Below are 24,017 nucleotides of genomic sequence, written 5' to 3'. Positions count from 1 at the left end.
CAAAAAAAAGAAGCATCAAAACTGATGGTAAATATGAATAACTGAAAAAGAAAAGAAAAGCAGTCCTGTGTTGTGAAGCTGAACCCTGTGTGGTGCTCTAGAGAAGCTGAACCCTGTGTGGTGCTATAGAGCAGCTGAACCACACAACCACACAACCCTGTAGAGCAGCTGAACCCTGTGTGGTGCTCTAGAGCAGCTGAACCCTGTGTGGTGCTCTAGAGAAGCTGAACCCTCCCACCATGGAGAGACCATCCCTGGCTGACAACACAGCAACTCACACAGCCACAACACAACAGGCAAGGTCACAGTGATTCAGATCAGGAATGAGGGAGGGAGGAGGGGAGAGGGAGGGAGGGAGGGAGGGAGGGAGGGAGGGAGGGAGGGAGGGAGGGAGGGAGGGAGGGAGGGAGGGAGGGAGGGAGGGAGGGAGGGAGGGAGGGAGGGAGGGAGGGAGGGAGGGAGGGAGGGAGGGAAAGAGTGAGGGAAAGAGTGAGGGAAAGAGTGAGGGAAAGAGTGAGGGAGGGAGGAGGGGTGAGAGTCTGGCTTTTTCAGCTTCCTTTTTTCAGGCAACAGACTGGCTGATGATAATGTGTGTGTGGGTGGGTGTGTGTGTGTGTGAGAGATGAAATCACAGTTTGTGTGACTAATGCAGCGTGGTGTTCATTCTCTGTCAGAGTACACACACCAGAACACAGGAATATGTAACTGTACAGAATCATCCCTGTCCTGAGGGCTCAGAACAAGTGTGTGTGTGTGTGTGTGTGTGTGAGAGACAGAGACAGAGAGAGAGAGAGACAGAGAGACAGAGACAGAGAGAGAGAGAGAGAGAGAGAGAGAGAGAGAGAGAGAGAGAGAGACAGAGAGAGACAGAGAGAGAGAGAGAGTAGAGTAAAGGAAACCCGTGCAGCTTGAGGAGTCTCTCCAGGAGAGAAAGCCATTACATACACAAGGTAAATAAATAATCCTGACAATTTTCAGTTACATTAAAAATCGCCATTAATGGTTCTATACTGTTAGAAGATTTTCTACGCAATTCAGATGGACAGAAAGTTGCCTGACTGTTGAGAGGGGCTCCAAACAGGAACAGCTGAGACAACAGATCTGAGAGTTGCTAGCCCATTAGCTCTCAGGAGTCTCTGTTCTGTGTGGGACCTGACTGAACACAATGTTTTACTGAGGGTCTGATGTGTCCATTAGCAGAAGTTCTTAAGTCAATGCTGAGATAGTCATAACTGCCATCTGTCCAGTCGCTTTCGCTGATGAACAAGGACGCGAGCAGGGAGACCGTGTGTGTGTGTGTGTGTGAGTGTGTGTGTGTGTAGGTGTGGGAGTGAGGGGTCTCAATACCCAGGACTATTTTCTCACGTCCATCCACAGTCCCAAACCCCCAGGCTTGAGACAGGCATTACAATGTGAAAGGGTAAATGCTGAACTAATTATGCAATCAACTAACAAAACCTAAGAAGATAACCTGTGAGTCTGTGTGTGGGGTGTTGGGACGTACTGTGTGAGCATACACACACAAACACTCATCCCCTCATAGGAGCGCAGAACACATCCTAACGTAGGAACTGGTTAGTGATCCTGGCCTATTACACCCAGACAGATTACAATCCCTCCCCCCACTAACATTTCACTCCTAAATCAGATTAGCGCCCCAAAAAGCCCTTTTCCCTCAATATACAACTAAGATAAAACTCTCTAGCATAATTGTGTTTATTCTTTCCAAGAAATTGAAGATGAGAAAAAAATGAAGAAAAGAAAAGGCCCAGTCATCTCTTAGAGGAAGTTATCTTTCCCAGCCGTCTCCTCCCTCGTGTTCCTGGTGATGGGGAGCCCAACCCTGTCTGGGGAGCCACGAGCATACACGCACAAATGGCAGTTTAATCTTAATAAGCCGCCTTGCAGGCCAATTCTGAGGATGGAGGAGGAGGATTAAATTCTGCGGCGATGACTGGAGAGTGAGACTCAGCACTATTCAGGATTCTAGCGTCGTAGTATCGTGCTCTTTCAAGAAACTGATGGTTAAAGCATCATCAAACTGATTTATTTGTGCTTGAAATCATTTGAATATCATTCATGCTTGTTTTTAAGCCTTGCTTAGAGCTCTGACTCCTGGTCAGGTCGATGGGGTGTGTGATGGAGAGAAAGAGACAATATCAAATCTCTGAGAGAGCGAAAGAGACAGAGAGAAAGATAAATATTACATCTCTGAGACCGAGAAACAGAGCCAAATATCAAATCTCATATAAAGGATGGGATCAAATCAAAGCCGTGGCTTGTTATGTGACCCAGAAAAGAACAAGTCATCTCTATCCTCATCCCTAACACACACACACACACACACACACACACACACACAGACACACACACACACACACACACACACACACACACACACACACACACACACAGACACACACACACACACACACACACACACACAGAATACTCCAGCCCCAGCAGTACAAGCTGGATGCTGGAGAAGCAGAGAGCGTGTCTGATTACCCAGAGTGCCCCAGGGTAAATTATATCCCAGAAGCCTGTGCTGCTATCAATAGTCATTAAATAGGTAAAGGTAACCAAGGTAAGACTGAGATTTAATCACCACTTGATGGAGATTGAAGACGTCTTTGGTGAAACGTGATGTGTGAGTTTTGCAACACTGTCTGGTTTTCTTTCCTGATTTTGGTGTTTGATTGGCTAGTAGGTGGCACGGAACTCTGTAACTCGAGACAGCTATCAACTCTGTGTCTCAAGGTGAATGCGTAATACTTGAGTCCTTTAAAGGGGTTGTTAATTGCAAAACCGATTTTTTAATAACGACAGTTCGGTGGGTAAAATGGACACAGTGAACCTCAAAGTCCATTGACACGTCTTTCCTATGCAATTCTCATAATGGCTGTAAAACAGTAGGTACTGACAGTAGGCACTGACGCACTGACGTCACGGTCCCTTTGTCACGTCCCAAAATGTGCTGCATGCTGCTGTGGGTACTTCCACGGAATTACAAAGAAGAACGTTTTTCAAGGATATTGAAAATGGTTTTCAGCAAGATAGCCAGGGCTAACTGAAGCGGAGTTGAATCACGATAGTTTGTTTGTTAAGCTGTAGTGCTACCGTTACCCACCTAAGTCGATCCCGTTTGCTTCGACAACAGAAGTGGAAACAGCTAACGTTATAATTTCAAATGATATCTAGTCAATCTGTTGAAAACAGTGTTGTGTAGACACAATAGATTTATTTTTACGTTTTTGTTTCAAGTCTACACCTTTGATGTTTCAGTGAGTGCTGACCGTGTTGCTCCGCAGCTTCACGCGTTGTAAACCAACCAATCAGCGCGCAGCTCATACACATATATATATATATATATATACATATACATATATATTTTTTTTTTTGTGTGTGTCATATATATATATATATATATCGACTTAGGTGGGTAACGTTAGCACTACAGCTTAAACAAACTATATATATAATGAGCATACCATAAAAGGAGAAAACCTCTTTTTTCCCAGGCTATTTCACAGGGTTATTTCACAGGGTGCATCAGGGCTCATAAAACAACACCCGGGCCATTTTCAGGCCAATCTGTTACATACCCTATTCGGAGACCTTAAGGAACAGTATGAATTAGCCCCAAAACCCAGTCAATGACCCCTTTAAAAATAAAAGCGCACCATTGGATGTTCGGTAAAATGAAAGTTTTTGGACGGAGCCAAGCATATGTCCCAACCCTCTCCACAGCAGCTCCACTGGACCCACCAGTTGAGAAACACAACACTACTGTATGCGATCGATACCGGGGAGGGTGGGATGGAGTAAGCAAGTGTTATTTCAAGACGGGCTCTATGTTTTGAAGGATTGTCTTGTTGAACAAGAAGCAAGTATGAGCCTGGTTTCTCTTTTAGTTAACAGTGCATGTCATGTTGAAACCATGATTAAGCAGGAAATGCTCAAAAGCACAGGAAACCCACTGCTGCAACGAGGAAGGGACATCGTTTGTTGTCGATCTCTCAATCTTGTGTGAAGCACAATTTGTGAAGCACAAATTGTAAAAAAAGGATAGAAACTTTGCCACACCAACTCACTTTATTTTGTTGCTGGTAAAACACTGTATTGGTGCTGCTATGGTATTGGTACTGCTATGGTATAGCTTAAATTTCTTAAATACTGGTATGTAAAAAATATTATATTCAGCATAAAGCAGTCATTAACATTCCATTGGGGAGAAATAGGTAGATTCTCCTATTCCTCCGGCTCCCATGATGAACAGTGTTATCTGTGTTCCATTGATGAGGGCTTTTTATATCCTTGTGCTCAAGCTTTACTCAGGGTTGATTAGACTCAGGGTTCAGACTTAGGCAGCTCAGAATCAGTGAGTTTTTTTTTCAAAACAGGAGCTGTTCGGACCAATGAAATTGTCAAGGCGGGCTTTATACGATGATGGACAGATGATCAACAGTAACGTAATCAACCACGTCACCAAAGAGCACTTGGGTTGAATTTGTGGGGGTGCAGGGGGGCTGGGGTGCAGGGGGGCTGGGGTGCAGGGGGGCTGGGGTGCAGGGGGGCTGGGGGAGCCAGTGTGGTCCATTGGCAGGGTCATCCACAGTCACCTTCACCAACATATAACCCAAACACATCCCAGCCCCCCCTCAGGAGTGACTGTATGTTCAAATGTGTGTGTTGTTGCAGGAATTTCAAAAAATATAACATACATTGAAACCTCCAGTTTCTCACAAACTTTTCATTTCAAGGTATTGGACATTTTCCAAGAGTCGACAAGTGGCAAGTCACTGACTAATCTCTGTGGTAGTTCCATACAAGACCCTGCCTACATTTCCCAGAATCCTCCTCCCTTCCTGCTCAGTCTGGCTGTGTATCATGGCGGCTGGGCTGATGTCTGCATCACATGCCCTGTGACTCAGCCTGCTCTGTCAGCTGAGAGCCGGCCTGCAGCCCCACCATAAAAGGCCTGTTCTGGAGTGATGTCACCATACCACCACCACCAATGCTAGTTACAGTCATAGACTGTGTATACAGAAAACACCATCTACCATCATCCAGGCCCCATCTACCACACCCTCTCTCCCCCCGGGGTAGGGGAGTGATGGTCAGCCAGGAGGAGGGCCTGGAGGAGGGCCTGGAGGAGGGCCTGGAGGAGGGCCAGGAGGAGGGCCAGGAGGAGGGCCTGGAAGAGGGCCTGGAGGACGCTAATTAGCCTGTGTTCCTACCCAGCACCACCAGGGTCGTTTAACACCATGTGGACCCACTAGAGCAGAGCTAATCACAGCTCAGTACGCAACACAACAAGGTTTCACCCGACCTGACCTGCAGACCGGGTTATGTGACAGGCCTCCATCTCGCAGGCTTGGTTGGTCACTGTCTGTCTTACACGCTGTCTTACAGGCTGTTTTACAGGCTGTTTTACAGGCTGTTTTACAGGCTGTTTTACAGGGTATTTATGAACGGGACAATGGGCTCGCGCGCAGGGGCCCTGATTGGCAGGCAGCATGCATTTTGCGTGTTCCCCATTGGCTGCAGACTCAAGACGTGTGGAGCGGACATCTGCTAACCACAGGAGATTGAGTAAGATAGGACGAGAGGAGGGGAGGATGAGAGAGAGAGGAGGGGGGAGGGAGAGTGCAAGAGGAGAGGGAGAGAGAGGGGAGGAGAGAGTGCAAGAGGAGAGCAGGAGAGGTTCTTCCTCTGCCCTGGGCCCCACACCCTACGCCCTCCTCTGCCCTGGGCCCCACACCCTACGCCCTCCTCTGCCCTGGGCCCCACACCCTACGCCCTCCTCTGCCCTGGGCCCCACACCCTACGCCCTCCTCTGTCCTGGGCCCCACACCCTACGCCCTCCTCTGCCCTGGGCCCCACACACGGAGATGGAACGGCCACAAGCAGGAAGTACACGCTGCAACACTCCAAACAGGAAGTGCTCACTGCAGAACTGCAAACAGGAAGTGCCAAATCAAGTGGCTAATGTTTCAGTTTTGAAGAGTGTGGGAGGAACTGACTCTCCACTCATATTATTAGCAACACAAGCTACAGTATAAAACACAACGAGACCACAGTATAAAACACAACTCGAGACCACAGTATAAAACACAACTTGAGACCACAGTATAAAACACAACTCGAGACCACAGTATAAAACACAACTTGAGACCACACCTCAAGAATATGCATTCATCCCAGTTAATTTCAGAAAGATTGAAGAGGAGGGCCGTGGACCACCTGGAGGATCAGATGAGTCTTTGACACCCGGACTGCAGAAACAACAGTTTGTTTCCCCTCGTTAGCAAGAGCTACAACAGCGTGGTGGTGTGGTTTTGACGAACGTAGGAATTTGCCTGTTTGTTTGACATTGTCAAACAAGTGTTGGCAAATCTGAGCTGTCTAGGAATACTGTCTGCTTGGAAACAATTCATGAACATTTCACATGATTTTTGGGCTGAGGGCTAATCGGTAGCTTGCTGCACAGGGTGACGAAACATCCTTCCACCACCGCTTCCAGTGTCCTGTCAGACCTTGAGTAACCTTCTGCCAAGCAAGAGAAGGCTTTTCATTACTCACACACAACTTGCATTTTGAAAATGCATGAAATGCATTGGCTCGACAGCAACAGAGAACCCATTTAGGAATCGCTTGATTTGCTTTATTCAAGGGACATTACTAGTTTTGTTCTCCTGTATCTAAAGCACACATCAGGCCGTACACTGAGACCAGACTCATGTCAGGTCAGTGTGCTCAATCCCTGAGTATGGAGGCCAGATACTGCACCATGTGACACGGCACCGTGTGAAGGCTTTCAACATGAGTCCTGCTGTTCTAGTTAGCCTGGTAGGGCTGTACGTGACGGTCTGAGAGTCTGACTCTGTGACTGTACTCGCTTCAGGCTGGACCATCACACAGACACAAGACACACACAGGAAAGTAGGCCAATGGTGGTCAACACAAGCCACACCAAAACCCAAGGTAGGCAATATCGCAGATGTGTCCCACGGATGGTAAGTGCTCTGTGCTTTTCTCGTCCGTGGGTTTCCATAGCAACTATTTTTACGGTAGCCTACCTGTCGTATTCAGAGATTCTCCGAAAAACTTTTATTTGAAATAACAACACACACATACAAAAGAATCAATGTCCACAAACTGAGGATTGAGAGAAGCAGTTTCTCAGAAGAGCCCTCAGTCTCAGTTTTCGAGACGAACAAAAAAGTCTAGGGATTCTTCTGCTTTGCAGCCTAACACTGAGACTCGGTCCTTTATGAAAGGTGTCCTTGAGAGAAAGACTGTGCCTGAACAAAGAAGCCATGCTCGTGTCTTTCCATCAAACAGATATGGAAAGTGATGCTTCCTCCTCTCTTCTCTTTCTTCAGGCGACAGTCATAAGAGGACAAGGTGAAAATGTTTGACCTCGTTTTCACTCAAGATTCTCAGTTTCATGCTTTTTCATGCTGCATCCTGTAACCTGAAGAGCGCTAATGACCGGAGGGTCAGACAGAGCAGGGTTCAGGCCTCTGCCGAAAGGGAAGGCGATACGGCCCTCGACGGTGTTATTGACCAAACCCATTGGACTTGCCTACTGTGCATTCCCCATGCATCGTCATAGGGACGAGGGCAAGAAGGAATCAGCTTCATTATCATGTATTCAGAACTATGTCATGTACACCCGTACCTTGAAGATTTCACCTCGATCACAGTAAAACAACTGGACGAGGGACATAGTTTTCCATCCAGGGGAACTACCAGGTCTACCCCAGCATGGATTTAAGATCCTTATATCCATTTATACACATGCATTCACATAGATATCCTACAGGGCGTGTGTGCATCCACACCATCTGAACGTACCGGTGAGGGACGTTGCAAATATCAAGAAACCTAAATCATCAACCACCACCTGATGAATGGTCTGGTTTACCTCCAGACACAGCCCTCCCTCTCGATTCTGTCTCCTCTGAACGCTTACATGAGCTGAAGGGAACAATGTTTAGTGAACGTGTTTCAGGCTGACCTGGTCTGAGAGCAGACACAGGCCATGCAGGAGGTGTGGTGTAGCTATCCACACCCAGACTTCCCTCTATATGTCACACACAGTTATGTGCCCTGTAGGCTGAATGTAGACATCGCTGGAATAAAAAGCGATTCCTTGCTCTATGCATGTCCCTCACTCATTTGTGATATTGCTGTAGCCTACATATTTCCTGCTTCTCTGCAACAACCATTCTACTGCAACAAGTTGATACAACGGGGCATAGCGTGCCAACCTACCTCCATTATAAGGTGCAGGAGCAATCACGATTCCCTTCGCATCCACTTTCGGTGAATTCTGCCCGTACTTGCCATCGTCCTTGGTTAGAATGAGCTTGGGATTGCCTTTGGAGTCAAGAACAGTGGCATTCACAGTGGCGCTAACAACGTCGTCCTTGCTGAAGGTGTTGTCGGCGCGGATCGACAATATACACCTGGGTAGCACGAGAAGCCACAAGACGGCGGGGAGGCAGCTGCATCGCGTGACTGCGGTCCACCTCTTGGGCATCTTTGGAATGTCTTTAATGCAATTTCCACTTCACATCCAAGCAGCTTCTTAGGGAACTAGATCACACAACGATTTCCCCCAAAACCAGCGGCTCTCGGCGCAGAATAACAAGCCTTCCGTGCGGCGTCCCGTCATAAAATCATGCTGTCCTCGTCACATTGTAGTCTCCCCCGTGTCGTCTACAATACCTTTAAATGAATAAAATCCCACATATTAGCGCTGGCATAAACACCATCCAACATAAGATATTCATGGAAGCTTGCCTAGCTCTGCGCATTCGTTTTTTACCTTTTCTTGAAAATAATATCAAAGATCAGGATAGGCCTACTGCCAACTAGACTGATGCGCATTTAGGAGACTGGTGTCGCAAACGTCTGAAACATGCTATCCAAATATATTAAGTGTAGTCAACATAGCCTCATTTAAAATTAGCCTGCAGAAGCTGTCATTAGTGAACGCTTATACGCTGTTCAATGCGGCCGACATAACGTACTGCCTAAATGATAACGTGTCTAGATCTGGCACAGATGTGCATTATGAAAAGCTGTCATTGCTTCTTTGTGCTTTTAATAGTGTAAACTACGCTAGCCTACCAACAACAGACAGCTCTTTAGCAACTGTGCAAAACACATTAACGAATTATTTTTCGCCTTCCTTCTCCCAAAGCCTAACCCGCAACCTACCTTTTCCATATCGTCGAAATTAAACTGTATGGATATGACTATCGGTAGGCTACCTGTTCCGTGTCGCTTCCTGTTTGACTGTTTGAGTGCAGGGCTCATATGAATCAGTCGCGTCTCTCCGACAACAGTCAACACACGGCGCAAGCGCGATGCGAGAATGAGCAAAGCGCGCTCACAACGCATGTGAGGCCCGCGTTACTAAACACAGCATCCTGCGATTCATGACCCGCTAAACACTAACCGTCAAAATACGTGCTCATGTCAGGTGATCTTTATCCACACTGTGCATAATTCGTATGAAGTTGTCTCTTTTATATTTACACATCCTTACACAAAAGCAGTGATGCCATCATTTATTTGTTTTGTTTTTTGTTTTTTTTGGAGGGGGGGGGGGGGGGTCTGGGATGGAATGGCCTTCTCAAGGGTAGTTTGGCCAAAGAATAGACTAGACACAAGACGTTATCTCACTTCATATCCCTTATTAATGTGCGTATTTCACCGTTGGCAGGTCCGCCGGCCAGGCCCTGGGCCGTGGCCACTGCTTAACTGATTTATGTCGGTTGGGGCTGCTGTTTGTCGCTAAATCCCGCAGCACAGCAGACTGGCTGCAGTGGAATCTTACTCTGGCGTAAGATCTGAAAAGAGACCAGCAACGACACCAGGGGCGTTTCTAGGATCAGACCTTTAGGGGGGCTCAGCCCCCAATGAGAATGTCACATGAATACAGTGCTTTGCAAAAGTGCTAAACGCCCTTGCTAATTGAAAATCCCTAATTTCACTGGATAACAATTAATACATTTATGTATTATTATGCTAAATATTGAATGAATGAAAAAACTAAGGACGTCCCTTTCTTCATGAACTACCAGCATTGAAGGATATTAAACAATATCTTTTTTTTGTTTATCATTATAATTGTTTAGGGGTGCTGAGATGAAATGTGGTGTTTGAGCACCCCTAAAAAGGGTCTAAAATCGCCAGTGAACGACACTGACTTGAGGGATAGGTGCTGATCTGTGGGCCTCCAGGAAGCCCTCTGTGACACGAGAAGGGACATGACATGTGACAAGATCTGAACAAAAAACATTTGATTTGATGACTGCTGTGTGGAACTTATACTGCTCCCAGGATCGCTCTTATCAAAATGTATCAGAACTGCCGTACGTTGTAAATACTATTCTAACAGTGTTTTCATTCTCAGACACCAGTTTACGTATGAGGACATGCAACTAAAATTCCTCATTCGGCAATATTCTCAGAGCGAATTTATACCCTTCAATGTGTCAAGACTGACCTCTAGTGTGTATATGGAGTAACAGCACATATGTGCTTAAAAAAAGATTTCAGAATTTAAAGTCTTTGTCACAGAATAACATGGGCACAAGAGCACCATAGTAACATCTTTAAACATTTTAATACTTAGCAAAACATGTGACATGTTTATATTTCACACTTTATTTTTAACAAATCACATCATACACAAAAAAAACAGAACGTTGCAAATAAAAATAGGTAAAAATGGAATCTGTTCATATTACTGCTCATGGACCAATCATCTGATTATCATCTACTGAAAAACAATGAATTGAGTAACCGTGGCAACATAAACACCCACTTCCTCTGCATCCGTGACCCCTCGTCAGCTAGAATCTTATCTTTTCCTGTATGGTGTCAGCATTTTAAAAACTCCCAGTATTGTCAGACAGTTTTCAGGGGACCCTAGGGCTGGAGAGTGGCTTGTGTTTGGATTGTGCTGTTAGCAGAGAAACAGGAGTCCTTCCACCACAGAGGTGGCCACTCAAGCACAGTCTGATTTCCTTTTGAGCTTCTCAGATGTGTGACAGTGCTTCTGTCATCTGAGGATTTAAATTGAAAAAATAATTAACAGGGAATTAGCTAATCGGATGTTTGGTGTGTGTGTGAATTATTGTGTTTGTGAGAATGTGTCAGAGAGAGAGAGAGTAGGCGAGAAACAAAAACTTTCCTCCATTAGGAGGGGTTAGAGGGTGCGAGGGGTGTGTCTGGGCATAGATGGGATCATTGTGTGTGCTGTGACCCCAGAGGTCACAGTGGTGGCACGTCCTGTACCTTAAAGTATGAGGATAAGCATATGAATCATAGAGCAACAGCGTCACACATACACACACACACTCACACACATCTGGAAAACATTAGCAGACAGCCATAGAGGAGGCGGCCTCCCTCATGCTGATCATACCAAGCTGCCGAGCATGTCCAGAACACCAGAAGAACACTGAACACTGAACACTGCAACACAGCTCCCTCAGGATTCCTCTGGAGCAGACTGGAACTGGGTGGATTCGTACTGGTGCTTTCTGTGGCTACTGGTTATCACATTACCAGAAGAGCCACTCCAGCACCGGGCAGTAGAGTGATTTACACTAAGCGGGCAGAGAGAGAGAGAGAGACAGAGAGAGAGAGAGAGAGAGAGAGAGAGAGAGAGAGAGAGAGAGAGAGAGAGAGAGAGAGAGAGAGAGAGAGAGAGAGAGAGAGAGAGAGAGAGAGAGAGAGAGAGAGAGAGAGAGTAGAGGAAACCCGTGCAGCTTGAGAGTCTCTCAAGGATCTCAGTTTAGAGTTCTTCCAGTTGGAGAAGGCAGCAGCTCCTTCAGCACCATGCATCTACCTGACGCTCCCAGGATGTTCTTCCTGCTGGCTTCCCTCTCTTCCCTCCTCCCCCTGGGCTCCTCCACCCAGCCAGACGGCTGTCTCGGGCCAGTAGTCCGTGAGTTCTTTCTCCTCTCCGAGTTGCTCTGTTCTGGCTATTTAGTTATGCACTGTTTACCAGTCTTTTGTTTTTCTACCCGGTGAATAGTTGGGTTGTGTGTTATGTTTTTTAACCTTTTTTATGTTTGTTCTACATTATTATGATTCAATTAAATTAATACTCATTATATCTTAGATTGCACAAAGTAGTCAACAGACTCCTTTTTTAGTTTTGCCTGTGATTTTCTAGATGTGCTTCTGTGTAAGATAATCGTGTGCATGACAGTCTATATGGGAGTTCACTCTATATGTTTTGGCAAATATAAAACGACTGCTGTTATGTGCAAACTATTTCCTGTCTTGAGTGAAAATGGCTCTCAGCCCTGTGCTTTGAAGGAGCTTGACTGTGGTAGAGCCACTGCAAAACACTGGCAAGCAAAACTACAAACCACATACCATGGTCGATTGAAAGAATGTGCATATCTGATGTTGAAGCCCTGACGAGACACAGATCTTAGTTCCTGGGAGTCTCTTTGTTCCTTCATCTGCCCTCCACATGTCAAATAATTATTTACAATATTTCAGGAATCAAAGAATAAGGACATGAAAACCTGAAAACTGAAGTTTCTATCCACAGCTCATCGTGATTTTTAAAAGACAATTGAGTTACACCTCTTTGTTATTCAGTTTTGTACAGCTCTTAATCTGATTATCACAGACCAATGTTGAAAAAACCCACCCTCTTCTCAGAGTAAACTCCTTTCCCTTCCGCTGTTAAATTCCATTTGGACACTTAAAAGGTCGTTACTGAACCTTTCTTGAATGGCTCAGTTAAATAGTGATGACAGGAGGAGGACCCTTAGAACTGCTTTCAAACTGTAACTTGAGAGTTCATTGACCAAGTGTTTGTGTTTAGGGGTCTTAATACTACATTATGTTTGATGTTTTCTACTCTCTGTGCAGAGGTGGTTCCACTGGTCCAAAAGTGGTGGGGCAAAATTTGGGACAATTCGGGGACCTTTCTTTGGGACCAGTCAATATTTTAATGAACTCAACTTCTGTGTTCTATTTGTATTCTTTGTTAATTGACAATGGATAATTGTAAACATTCACATACATTTGAGTAACTTAGTAGACACTTACACACAAGGCATGTAAAAATTATAGTTACAGTACATGATTGTACAGTAGGCTACATGCTAAATTTATGATTTGATTTTTTTCTCTTTGGGTCATGTGTCATCATTTGGGTCATCGCTTCATCTATTTCCTGTGGCAAACAGTGTATTTGTGCAGTGTATTTGATGTAATCAGCGAGCTTAAAATAATAACACCTACCTAGCTAGCTTTTAACATGTAGCCTAGTAGCATACTACTCTGCCTGATAATTTTATTGTGATAGGGACAAGTTGAGGAAGTCTGACATAGCTACCTTGTTTCTTTCCAATACAATCAACGTTTTCGTTAACCATCTGCAACTGACTCGTTTTTTAATAGTCTAGTGTTAGCAGCAATGAGTTCTTGAGAGGGGGGGTCAATGCTCTGCCTCTAGGGCCGGGTTGGCTGTTGCTAGGAGATCACTCTGACTGACAGGTGCATTCACTTTGTTGCAGTCAGCGTTTGAAGTTGTGGATTATAGTCAACAAAACTTTTGAGAATTTTTTTATCAACGTGTTCAGTTGCAAGAAGAAATAAAGTTGCAAAAGTTTTTTCAGTTTTTAATAGTACAGTAGATACATTAAATGCGCCCAATACTCTGCTGAGTCGAAAGTGGTGGGGCGGGGCCACTTTGAAAACAAGTGGGGCAAATGCATGGTGGTGAGCATGCATGGTGGTGAGCATGCATGGTGGTGAGCATGCATGGTGGTGAGCATGCATGGTGGTGAGCATGCATGGTGGTGAGCATGCATGGTGGTGAGCATGCATGGTGGTGAGCATGCAGAGTGGTGAGCATGCATGGTGGTGAGCATGCATGGTGGTGAGCATGCATGGTGGTGAGCATGCATGGCGGTGAGCATGCATGGTGGTGAGCATGCATGGTGGTGAGCATGCAGAGTGGTAGGCCCAGCATGCTCACCACACGTGTGCAGCCAGCTCAGTCTGTGTCTTTCTCATTAAGACTAAAACTGTCCCAAACACGTTGAGAGCTATGATCCTATGGGTCCTTGTTCCAGTATTAACTTTATACACCAGATTAATGACTTAATCTTCAAGTCAGACTCAGGGGTGCGTGTAGCTCAGTGACAGAGCGATTGACTGTAGATCAAGATGTTGCAGGTTCAAATTCCAAACGTGCTGTTTGTTGCTTGGGAAAAAAAACTTCTAAATGAACATGTTCGTTTGGGTCATAATGAAACCTTTTAGGTCAGTAGCTCTCCAGGAGCAGGTTTGAACATCCTAGATCTCAGTATCATACCTTCCACGACCAAGAGTGTAACATCATTCCTACGTCTGCAGGTCCGAGATCGTTCAGCCTGGTGATCCAGTGTAACTTCACCACCTTGAAGGACAAGCAGAAAGAGGAGATTAAGGGTCCCACTCTGGTGCTGTACGTCCCAATCCTGTACCTGATAGCCTTCACCATCGGGCTCCCTGCTAACCTGCTGGCTCTGTGGGTCCTCCTGTTCCACACCAAGAAGCTGCCGTCCACCACACTCCTCATCAACCTGACGGTCTGTGACCTCCTGCTGCTGCTGGTGCTTCCTTTCCGCGTGGTCTACCACTTCCAGGGCAACGATTGGGCCTTCGGCGAGCCCTTGTGTCGCGTGGTCACGGCTCTCTTCTACGGGAACATGTACGGCTCAGTGCTGTGCCTGGCGCTCGTGGCCTCTGACCGCTACGTGGCGCTGGTGCACCCGTTTGGGGCCAAGACGCTACGAAGTCGTCGTACGTCTGCCTGCATGAGTATGGCGGTGTGGGTCGTCGCGTTAGCCGCGATGCTACCGCTGCTGATGTCGAAGCAGTCCTACAAACTGGACGACCCTGACATCACTACCTGCCACGACGCCTTGCCTGAAAACGAGCAGGATAATTATTTCTTCCCTTACTTCGCCACCCTCTTCTCTGTTTGTTTCCTGCTCCCTTTCCTGCTCATCCTGTTCTGCTACGGGGCAGTGATACGCACCCTGCTGGCTGGAGGCCAGCGCTACACCCACGCCGTGAGAGTGACCGTGTTGGTGATGGTGGTGTTTGTGGTGTGTCTGCTGCCCAGCAACATCCTCCTCCTGCTGCACTACTCAGACTCCTACCTGATTGAAGACGAGGAGGATCTGTACGTACCGTACATGGTCAGCCTGGCAGTCAGCACCTTCAACAGCTGCATCGACCCCTTCATCTTCTACTACGTGTCGGAGGACTTCCGGGAGAAAGTCAGGAGGGTCGGCTGTTGTTGGGACACGGACAGAGACACCTCCTCCTCGGGGAACCACGTGACCTATTCGTCGTCCTCGGCAAAGTCAAGGTCAAAGGTCACGCTGCTGTCGAAATCGAGTGGAGAGGAGACGCTGTCGTCGGGAACCGGGAAGGCGTGAGAGATGATCTGCATCCTCAGGCATGGACCAAGCTTTTGATTCAGAATCTTGTGCATCTTTGCCATCTCCATTTTTGTTCATGTTCATGTGAGACTCTGATACACATGATCTGACTACTGTTTATGTTGCTGTGATGTATGATGGTGTATTGTTTGCAGTCAGTACATGGAATGGACAGCGTTCCTGTAGACGTGCTTTTAATGTAAGGAGGGAGGACATCCTCTGCCGAGGTTTGTGGATTTTCATTCAAGATGCAGGTTTAGTTAAAAATGAAAATACTCAAAGATGTGTTATAATACACTATTCAAATCAAAACATTTATTAACTTCTATCCACAGCGTATCGTCTTATTGTGGTCATTTCTGAATCATGACACTGTTTCTATACTGACAGAAACAGCTCATATCAAACTGTGAGTTGGTTAAAGGTAACCACTGGTCTGTCCCAGGCTGACGCCAGGTGATCACAGAACATTAAAATACCTATTTGGTGTTTTTTTTGTGTTGTTGTTCTGTAATTGTGTGTTTTGAACTCCTTCATTCATCATTACTCCACAACTGGGAATGTTCGCCTTATAAAAGCATGGACATGGGTTAAAAATGGCCATCTGCCATCTAGAATGTAGAGACTAGACTATCTGTAGGGAATCTAAGTTTCAGCACGAAAATACAGCTCCCATTCTAGGACTTAATTTAATTTCCTTTTGCTTCTCCAGTTCAGGCTTGGACTGTTGCGCCACATAGGAGGGCAACATACTGCAATGTGAACTGCAATATTTTCACCATATGCACTTGTGATTAAACAAATGGCAGTTGTTTCAGGGCAAATTAGGTTGGCTCATACTTGATATGTCTGTAAGTGTTTGTGTATACAACCATGTAACCGTGTTATTGGTTTGAATGTGCTCTTTCAATGTGCAAATAAAGGAAGTCTGACATCACCCAGAACCTGCCAAGTGAAGACATGTGCTTGCTTATCATGACTACGACTGTTTAAAGTAGGACCCTCACCAGTGGGACTGGTAGACCAGAGGAAGAGACAGAACAGAACTAACAGATGGAACATTCCAACAGTTCCAATAGCTCTGGCTGAGTGCAGCCGCTAAATATTGACATACATACTCACATAAACAGAATAGGATAAAAACTTTTATAACTAACCAAACAGAGACATTTTAGACTGGAAAAAGTTGTTGGATGCAATGGTGGCTCAGAGCTTAATCTTTCAACTGTACATTTACAAAAGGTCAAAACACTTGGCCATTTATTATTTAATAAATGTATTTTCTCTATGCCACACGCTCATACTTTATACAGAGAGAGCAGAAGCTGCAACTGAAACGTCTTCTTCAGGACAAATGTGAGTGTTGATAAGGGGTATCATGCCACCACAGGGTCTGCCGGGCGGGTGAATGACACCCTGGCTGACGTGTGCTGGGTGGATCTACAGGGGAAAATCTGCTGTCACTTCAGTTTGGATTCGAAACATCTAACTGGGTATGGTGCATCTGTTTTGTTAATGAATAGTTACAATTATTACTTTTTGAGGGTTAGTTGTTGTGTTATTTTCTAACATTTTATCGCTTGAAATTACTTGTTTTCTTTTTCACCTTTGGCATCTGTGCATGTCAGAAACATACAAAGTAATGTGTGGTCGAAGTAGAGAACATTTTAGCAGTTTTGAAAAAATGAATTATTATTTCCATTGATTCCTCTTAACAACCGTGAAATGAGCAGTTCTTTTTTGAATGTATGGCAAATCATCAAATCCATTGTATTTTAGTATACATTTTAAATGTAATGTTATGCTTGTACAGCTAAGCTAACAAGTCTTAAAGAGAGACAGGAGTCTTTCAAGTGTGTTTGTAGAGCGAGTGGACCGTGATGGCAGAGCAACCATCACAGACAGGAACACGACGCCTCACAAGACCAGCTCAGCATCATGCCACAACATCTCACATTCCCCTTTTAGCATGTTAATATACAGATACATTTTGTGCGGAATTTTTGCCTTTAACATTTATTTCTGATAGCGATAATGATTTCTGAGAGGACAGGAAATGTTTTGAAAGAGAGAGAGGATGACGTACAGGAAAGGGCTTGTGCCGGGTTTGAGCCCAGGCCCCTGCAGCGAGATCTCAGCCTCACGGTGCGTTAGTCCAGTCAGACACACACTCACAGTTCCTAAGAGGTTCTAGACATGAGTCATATGGCGTAGGAGAACATTACAACTTTAATAGAACTGAAACAAACATTTTCCAACCACAGCGACAGTGCACAGCTAATTAAAACATAAGTTTTTTTTATAATAATGACAACAACACACCATTAAAAACCCCTTACTCTGATGAAGGAAGTGATTTCTGGTAAACAGAAGCACTATCCCCCAGCTACGTCCATCTCATATCCACTCACCAGCATGTAAACAGGAACTGGAGATTCAAACTGTGGTCTTTATAATTTGTCCCAAGATAGCTTGTAGGTTATGTTTGTTGCAGTATAGCCATCTGTGATTTAATGGGTAGGTAGGTAGGTACTTTATTTATGTAAGCGTTAAAGCAGGCAATATGAAATGCAAGTCAAATAAAACAGGTAAAAAATACGCAGGGTTGAACACAGGGTAATATACAGGGAATGTACATAACAATTCAGCACAGGTGGACACACAACTGACCTAAAAACAAATATGTACGCAAATCCAGGTCATGTCTTTGTTTTTGTTCAACATGCAGAGATCTTAGAAGTAAAACAGTCAAACCCTGACATCTTGTGGAGTATTTGACAATTGCCAACTTGTCCGTCAAACCACTGCCAGATAAATACCAACTGGTGTGTTGTAAAAAAACAGTGGTCTATTGCTTATCTGTTTACTTTTTGAACTGTTTCAGGTAATTACACAGTCTGCTACTCTCTCTGACGGCGTTATGGATCTTAACACAGTGACTCAGAGCGAAGGTGAGAGAAATTAAACAGCTGTTTACTTCATCTTTCTCTAGTTGCAGTGATTAATGAGTTTCCCAAGATTTGTTGAGCACAGCTTTACAACAGAAAGATCGCCCGAGTTACCGTATAAAAAAACTTGAAACTTGTGTTGAAAATTAGCTTTATTTAACTTAACATAAACTTAAAATTAACTAGCCAACCTTGCTAGTCACTCAATTCACACTGACAGAATGTTTCACTCATGATCACTAAAAGTTACGGCTATAACGTGACTGACAACCCAAACAATGATTTGCCTTTTCAAGGCAAATACATCAAATCAAATGTATTTGTATAGCCCTTTCTACAGCCAATGTCACAGAGGGCTTCACATACACTCACAGAACTGCACCTAAATCAGCATGAACGTTCAAGAAAAGATGTCCAGTTGTGGGTGAGGACATGACATAATGAAGCTGTGTCTAACCGTCTCTGGAGGAGGGAATCCCTCACTGAATTGCTCCTCCCAAATTTTCAATTTTTTCTCCTGTTGGGAGTTTTTCTGGGAATCTTTCCTTGTCTTCCTTGAGGGTTTAGGTTGGTTGAGGGGCAGTTCTATGGGCGTATGTAAAGCCCTCTGTGACATTGCTTGTAAAAAGCGCTATACAAATACATTTTGATTTGATTTTGTGTGTAACCTGCCCTCCCTCTGCTCCAGAGCTGTCTGCTGCGGGCCTGCTGGCCCTGCTGGTCTCCCTGCTGGTCGTGGTCACAGCCACAACATGGTGGGTTTACACACAGAGGAGGGGGGGGGAGGCTCTGATGCCCATCAACCAGGAAGAAGAAGCCGTGTTCAAGAAGCCCCTTCCACCCTCCCCCCAAAAAACCCCATGCCCAGTAAGCTGACAACCCTTGACATGATGACGTGATGCTATCTGTGTGCTGTGGTGATGGCTGTATAAAATATTCTCTGTGGGCCGTTCAGCTAATACTTCCTGTGTACTAAAGTGTGCAGCATATAGTTTACTATACACGGCACAGAAGTACTGTGGAACACTGTAGTATTCTACAGTAAGTACAACCATATACGTCAGCTGCGGAAATGAGTTAACGAATATATGAACCTTCATTGTCTGATGAATCATCTGTTTCTCCCAGACAGTAACAGAGGGAGACATGGAGGAGGAAGAGGAGGATGGTGAAAGAGAGGAGGGAGGGCAAGGAGGAGAGGTAGAAGAGGAATATACTGACCTGGAAGTTGTTAATTAGAGTAGTTAGAGGGATTTAAGAGATAAATGAAGTATATGTGCGATCAGTTGTATAATGTTGGTGACCGATGAAAATATTTTGCTTTGTTATGCCTGCCTTTGTACATCCATTCATTTTTAAATAATACTTTGTTGTATTATAGCACCTTCATTAAAAAGTTTCAGATTCAATATTTAAACATCTTTGAGTATTCTATTATTATAAAGAGTTTAACCGAGAAATGATTCAAGTTCTGGCCTTTGGTCAAAAAAAGCAAGGCCTTTGTTTTTTTTTCTAGAAAATGAGTTCCACAAATACTTTCTGAAACTCCACCCTATCCCAGGCCTGGACTGGTTATCTGGCATACCGGGCCGACGCACTTGGGGCCGATATGATATATATATATTATTTTTTTTATAAACGTAAAATTGGCCAACAACCGGCCCATAAAGCAGCGACAGCGGCCCATTGGTTCATTTTCCATACTGACACTGGGCTGGCACAATCACATCTCTTAACATCTCTTAACCCCTCCCCCCCTGTTTCTAATTTCAGATCCAGTAGCTCGGACTCCGACCGATTGCGGTGGGCCGGTCTGAGCAAAAATGCCCCAAAAAATGTTGTCCCGGTCCAGCCCTACCTCATGCTAACTGTTTGGGTTCAGGTCATGTTTGGTCTCTTGGCAATAACCCATGTGTAACTCTACTTTCGAAACCTTGGGCTTTCCACTCTGTGGTTAGAGGGGAAACAACACAAGCTGTGTGTACATATTTGTTGACAGGGCTGAGAGTATAACTCGCTTAACTTTTAGTTTGAGGCACAGACCGTCTGATCTACGCTGTTGATCATCTGTAGCGCTGCCTCTGCTTCACCATGAAAACAGCCATCTTCCTCTTCAGCATAGTCCTTGCAGGTGAGACGTCTGTGCACCTACTCCTGTAGTATACTGTAGAGTTGGTGTTGGCAGATTATTTTCTCCCAAAAGGTAAGATTTAGCAAACTTGCAAACACTTGTATTCGTTGGTTTTCAACAAACATTGGGTCTCCTGACTGTGTCAGGTTGCGTTCACGGTGTCAGAAGCAGTTGAAGGCAAAATTAGGTTTTTATTGAAAACGATCAGAGGCCTGTTCCATAAAGCGAGTTTACCGAATAAACCAGATTTGTCAGTTAAACCTAATTTATACTTAGGTCGCAGACACTTTTGAAAAGGTCGCCGACAGAAATGGCGTCACGGTCGACACTAATTGTCAGGCTTAGTGTGACTTGGTGCTTAATCAGACCTTCCTGTAACACTGACCCTAACGGGAAAACGATGATTTACCACGTATATTCTCATTTTCTTATTCTCATCAGTTCAATATGTTCAACATTGGTATAACAAACTTAAATAGCCAACATAGCTACATTTAGCCTTTGCATTGAACAATTATGAAGAATGCTTTGAAAGGCTACACATCATAGCCGTTAAATGTATGGATGTTAAATGGATGTTTGTGATTTCAAATGTTAAGGCATCAGGCATAGGCCTATATCAATCTAAATTATCCGAGTGTATTTATCATAGCAATATAATTTAACAGTAGCCTACAATTGCAAAACAAACCTAAATCCACCCTCCTTTTTCCCGACACAAAAACCATGTTAAAAAGTTAAGCACATGGATAATGTATAATTTAGATGAGTTTAGAGGGTGTTTTTTAATCAACGAAGTAAAGGTCTAAAAAGGTCCTCCTACGTAGCCTATCGTTCACGACGTCATGCCTGGTGTGTCATTTTATTTTGATTGAAGCGGTGGATGAGTGAGCTGTCATTGTACACGATTTAGAGGGAACGTTCTTTCTGGAAGAAGTCACGTGGCCGTGTGCATTGCTTTTGCCGTGGAGGATTATATGATCCATGTTTTACCTCTCGGGCTATTTAAGAATAGGGTGCACGCGCAATTAGCTTGACTACTTAAATCTGACTTGAATTAGTAAGACTGCGTGAGCTAAAATTGGCCTTTAAGGAACCACTTTAGCCCCGCTTGAATATTAAAACTTACTCAAGTCTGGTTTAGGACTTTAAGTCTAGTTTTTTGGAGCGGGCTTTATAGAACAGGCCCCAGGACAAACCGAAACAGAAAACACCTCGGCTCCGAAGCTGAGAAAACCAAAACGCCCTTAACAGATGGAAAAAAAACATTTAAAAAGTCAGGAAGAGAGGATACATAGACCGTAGTCTGAAGAGCAGGGGTGGCCAGACGAGTTAGCTTCCAAAACCCAGGACTAGACGGGAGGCAACACGAGACGATCTGACAGGGACCTGCACACAGAAAGGGCATTATATAGACAGGGTAATCAGCAGGACAGGTGGCGGTAATGAGTGAAGACGAGACAACCAGCTGTAATCCTCACGTGGAACCTGAAAGACAGACACCCATAGGAGAGGGGGACAGGTAGAGCAGTCATGACAGTCTGTTAGTTGTGGTTGACAGTATCATGTTAGCATGACAGTATCATATTAGCATGACAGTAATATGTTAACCATAACAGTTACATGTTGGTTTGACATTAATGTGTGGACTATGACAGTAACATGTTACTGTAGCCAGAAATGGCAAAAAAAATCTTTCTTTCAAGTAGAAGTACTGCTACTCATGAGAGGGTAAAAACAGAGTAAAGCAGAGTAGAGGGCAATAGAGCAGTAGAGTATATTATAGAGTCCTCATCAAAGATGCTAATTCTTTTTTTGACTGCTTTTTTTAGATATATTTTTTTCAACCTTTCAAAAAAAATGCTAAACTTTTTTTTGACAAATTGTCTCAACCTTTCGAAGCTATTATTTAGACCCTATTTAAAAAAAAAAAAATGAAAGTTGTTTTTAAAAACGTTGACAGTGACAGTAACATGTAACCCTTTCAGTAACATGTAAAGGTGACAGTCTGCTTCCTGTCTCTCAGAGCTGCAGTGGGGAGGAGAGGCCGTAACGTTTGGCCAGCTCTGCAGTGGAAACGCCAACAACAGGAAGAGGACCTCTGATACATGGGGACAAGGATACTACGGAGCCCGACGGTAGGGTGATACACTGTGTGTGTGTGTGTCCTTGAGAGTGTGTGTGTGTGTGTCCTTGAGAGTGTGTGTGTGTGTCGTTGAGAGTGTGTGGGTGTGTCGTTGAGAGTGTGTGTGTGTCGTTGAGAGTGTGTGTGTGTGAGTGTGTCGTTGAGAGTGTGTATGTGTGAGTGTGTCATTGAGAGTGTGTGTGTGTGTCGTTGAGAGCGTGTGTGTGTGTCGTTGAGAGTGTGTGTGTGAGAGTGTGTCGTTGAGAGTTTGTGTGTGAGAGTGTGTCGTTGAGAGTGTGTGTGCAAGTGTGTGTTAATTGTGTGTGCTTGTGATGGATTGAAGATGGATTCAACTAACACAGCTACAGCTACCAACGTGACCAAACACAGGCAACTGCAGCCCCACAAGTAACCCTAACCCAGCCCCACAAGCTGTGGCAGTGTTCTCCAACAGTGTGTGATAACGTGACGTATCCTGTGCAGAGGAGACAGAGTCCACAACGGCCTGGACGTGGCGTGTGCGGACGGGGCTGTTGTCTACGCACCCTTTGACGTCAAGCTGAACGGCAAAGTCATCGTTTACACCGACCCCAAAAAGGCAGCAATCAACAACGGCATCAACCTCAGTGGGGAAGGTCAGTTTGTCACGATGCAGCTTGTCTGAACGAGAACCTAACGTGACATAAAAGATTACATCTGTACTCCAAAACATTAACAGGGAGATATTTGAAAGTGATTTTGTTCCATAGGCCTGTGCTTCAAGCTGTTCTACGTGAAGCCAGACAGAGTCTCTGGAGAGGTGAGGAAGGGCCAGAGGCTGGGCGTCATGCTGCCCATGCAGTCCGTCTACCCCGGCATCACCTCACACATCCACATCCAGATGTGCAACAAGTCTGACCCCACCATGTACTTCTGATGACCTTTGACCCAGTGTCAGCTTAATAAACGATGTTTCATTGCTGTTGGCCTCTGCTATTGTGTTGTCTGTTGTGCTGCAGAGTAGTGTGGTGTGTGAAGTATGACAGCCTAACACCGGAGGGCAGCAGAGTACAGCATATCAGAGTGAACTGAAGAAACACAGCAACATGTACACCTCATCTTTTGTGTGCGTAAGGATGTGACAAGTGCAGGTTGTACCTCATTTCTTATGAAATTGTGTTTATAATCAGTCAGCTGAGAAAGAGAGGCAGAGAGAGAGACAGGTAGAGAGCGAGAAACTGTTAAGAGAGAGAGAGACAGGCAGAGAGAGAGAAAGAGGCAGAGAGAAAGACAGACAGGCAGAGAGAGAGAGACAGGCAGAGAAAGAGACAGGCAGAGAGAGA

General features: G+C 44.9%; 3 protein-coding genes and 1 long non-coding RNA gene across 8 annotated transcripts in view; 3 read left to right on the top strand and 1 right to left on the bottom strand.

Moving 5' to 3' along the window:
• The window catches only part of rnf130 (ring finger protein 130), a 33,913-nt gene extending 24,548 nt beyond the window's left edge, over positions 1-9,365 (bottom strand). For 2 of the 3 annotated variants that reach the window (XM_084680635.1, XM_084678967.1), the window contains exons 1-2: positions 9,235-9,361; positions 8,284-8,739 (exon numbers count right to left, since the gene is read on the bottom strand). In XM_084680635.1, coding sequence (XP_084536761.1) covers positions 8,284-8,551 — 268 coding nt within the window. In that variant the 5' untranslated portion in view covers positions 8,552-8,739; positions 9,235-9,361. Of the gene's footprint in view, positions 1-8,283; positions 8,740-9,234 lie in introns of all 3 variants that reach the window. The other variant, XM_084679805.1, reaches the window with a different exon arrangement.
• Positions 6,881-8,169, top strand: LOC146301777 (uncharacterized). Its single transcript, XR_014734203.1, has 2 exons — positions 6,881-6,987; positions 7,389-8,169. It is a non-coding gene; the product is annotated as an uncharacterized LOC146301777 (long non-coding RNA).
• Positions 9,366-11,495: 2,130 nt separating the features above from the next.
• On the top strand, positions 11,496-20,570 carry LOC146301775 (proteinase-activated receptor 4). 3 transcript variants are annotated; one of them, XM_084682143.1, is made up of 6 exons: positions 11,496-11,977; positions 14,416-16,984; positions 18,376-18,442; positions 18,768-18,863; positions 19,128-19,306; positions 19,568-19,856. In XM_084682143.1, the coding sequence occupies exons 1-2, from the start codon at positions 11,869-11,871 to the stop codon at positions 15,486-15,488; spliced, it is 1,182 nt and encodes a 393-aa protein (XP_084538269.1). In that variant the 5' UTR covers positions 11,496-11,868; the 3' UTR covers positions 15,489-16,984; positions 18,376-18,442; positions 18,768-18,863; positions 19,128-19,306; positions 19,568-19,856. The 3 variants fall into 3 exon arrangements, with proteins under 3 accessions (XP_084538269.1, XP_084539072.1, XP_084537610.1); XM_084682946.1 differs by lacking the exons at positions 18,768-18,863; positions 19,568-19,856 and adding an exon at positions 20,213-20,570 and having other exon boundaries at positions 19,128-19,194; XM_084681484.1 differs by lacking the exon at positions 18,768-18,863.
• On the top strand, positions 20,434-23,656 carry LOC146301774 (leukocyte cell-derived chemotaxin-2-like). Its single transcript, XM_084683240.1, has 4 exons — positions 20,434-20,570; positions 22,597-22,708; positions 23,179-23,330; positions 23,445-23,656. The coding sequence occupies exons 1-4, from the start codon at positions 20,531-20,533 to the stop codon at positions 23,609-23,611; spliced, it is 471 nt and encodes a 156-aa protein (XP_084539366.1). The 5' UTR covers positions 20,434-20,530; the 3' UTR covers positions 23,612-23,656.
• The last annotated feature ends 361 nt before the right edge of the window (positions 23,657-24,017 follow it).

Source organism: Hypomesus nipponensis, chromosome 1, assembly GCF_054491055.1.
Source record: "Hypomesus nipponensis isolate SF chromosome 1, ASM5449105v1, whole genome shotgun sequence".
Taxonomy (NCBI): Eukaryota; Metazoa; Chordata; class Actinopteri; order Osmeriformes; family Osmeridae; genus Hypomesus; species Hypomesus nipponensis.
This window is presented reverse-complemented; position numbering and strand designations above follow the sequence as displayed.

Excerpts from the sequence above, each read along its gene's own strand:
- LOC146301775 (XM_084682946.1), top strand. The coding sequence starts at position 11,869 with ATGCATCTACCTGACGCTCCCAGGATGTTCTTCCTGCTGGCTTCCCTC. Across the intron at positions 11,978-14,415 it reads CTGTCTCGGGCCAGTAGTCC|GTCCGAGATCGTTCAGCCTG; the intron begins GTGAGTTCTTTC and ends CTACGTCTGCAG.
- LOC146301774 (XM_084683240.1), top strand. The coding sequence starts at position 20,531 with ATGAAAACAGCCATCTTCCTCTTCAGCATAGTCCTTGCAG. Across the intron at positions 22,709-23,178 it reads GGATACTACGGAGCCCGACG|AGGAGACAGAGTCCACAACG; the intron begins GTAGGGTGATAC and ends TATCCTGTGCAG. Across the intron at positions 23,331-23,444 it reads CATCAACCTCAGTGGGGAAG|GCCTGTGCTTCAAGCTGTTC; the intron begins GTCAGTTTGTCA and ends TTTGTTCCATAG.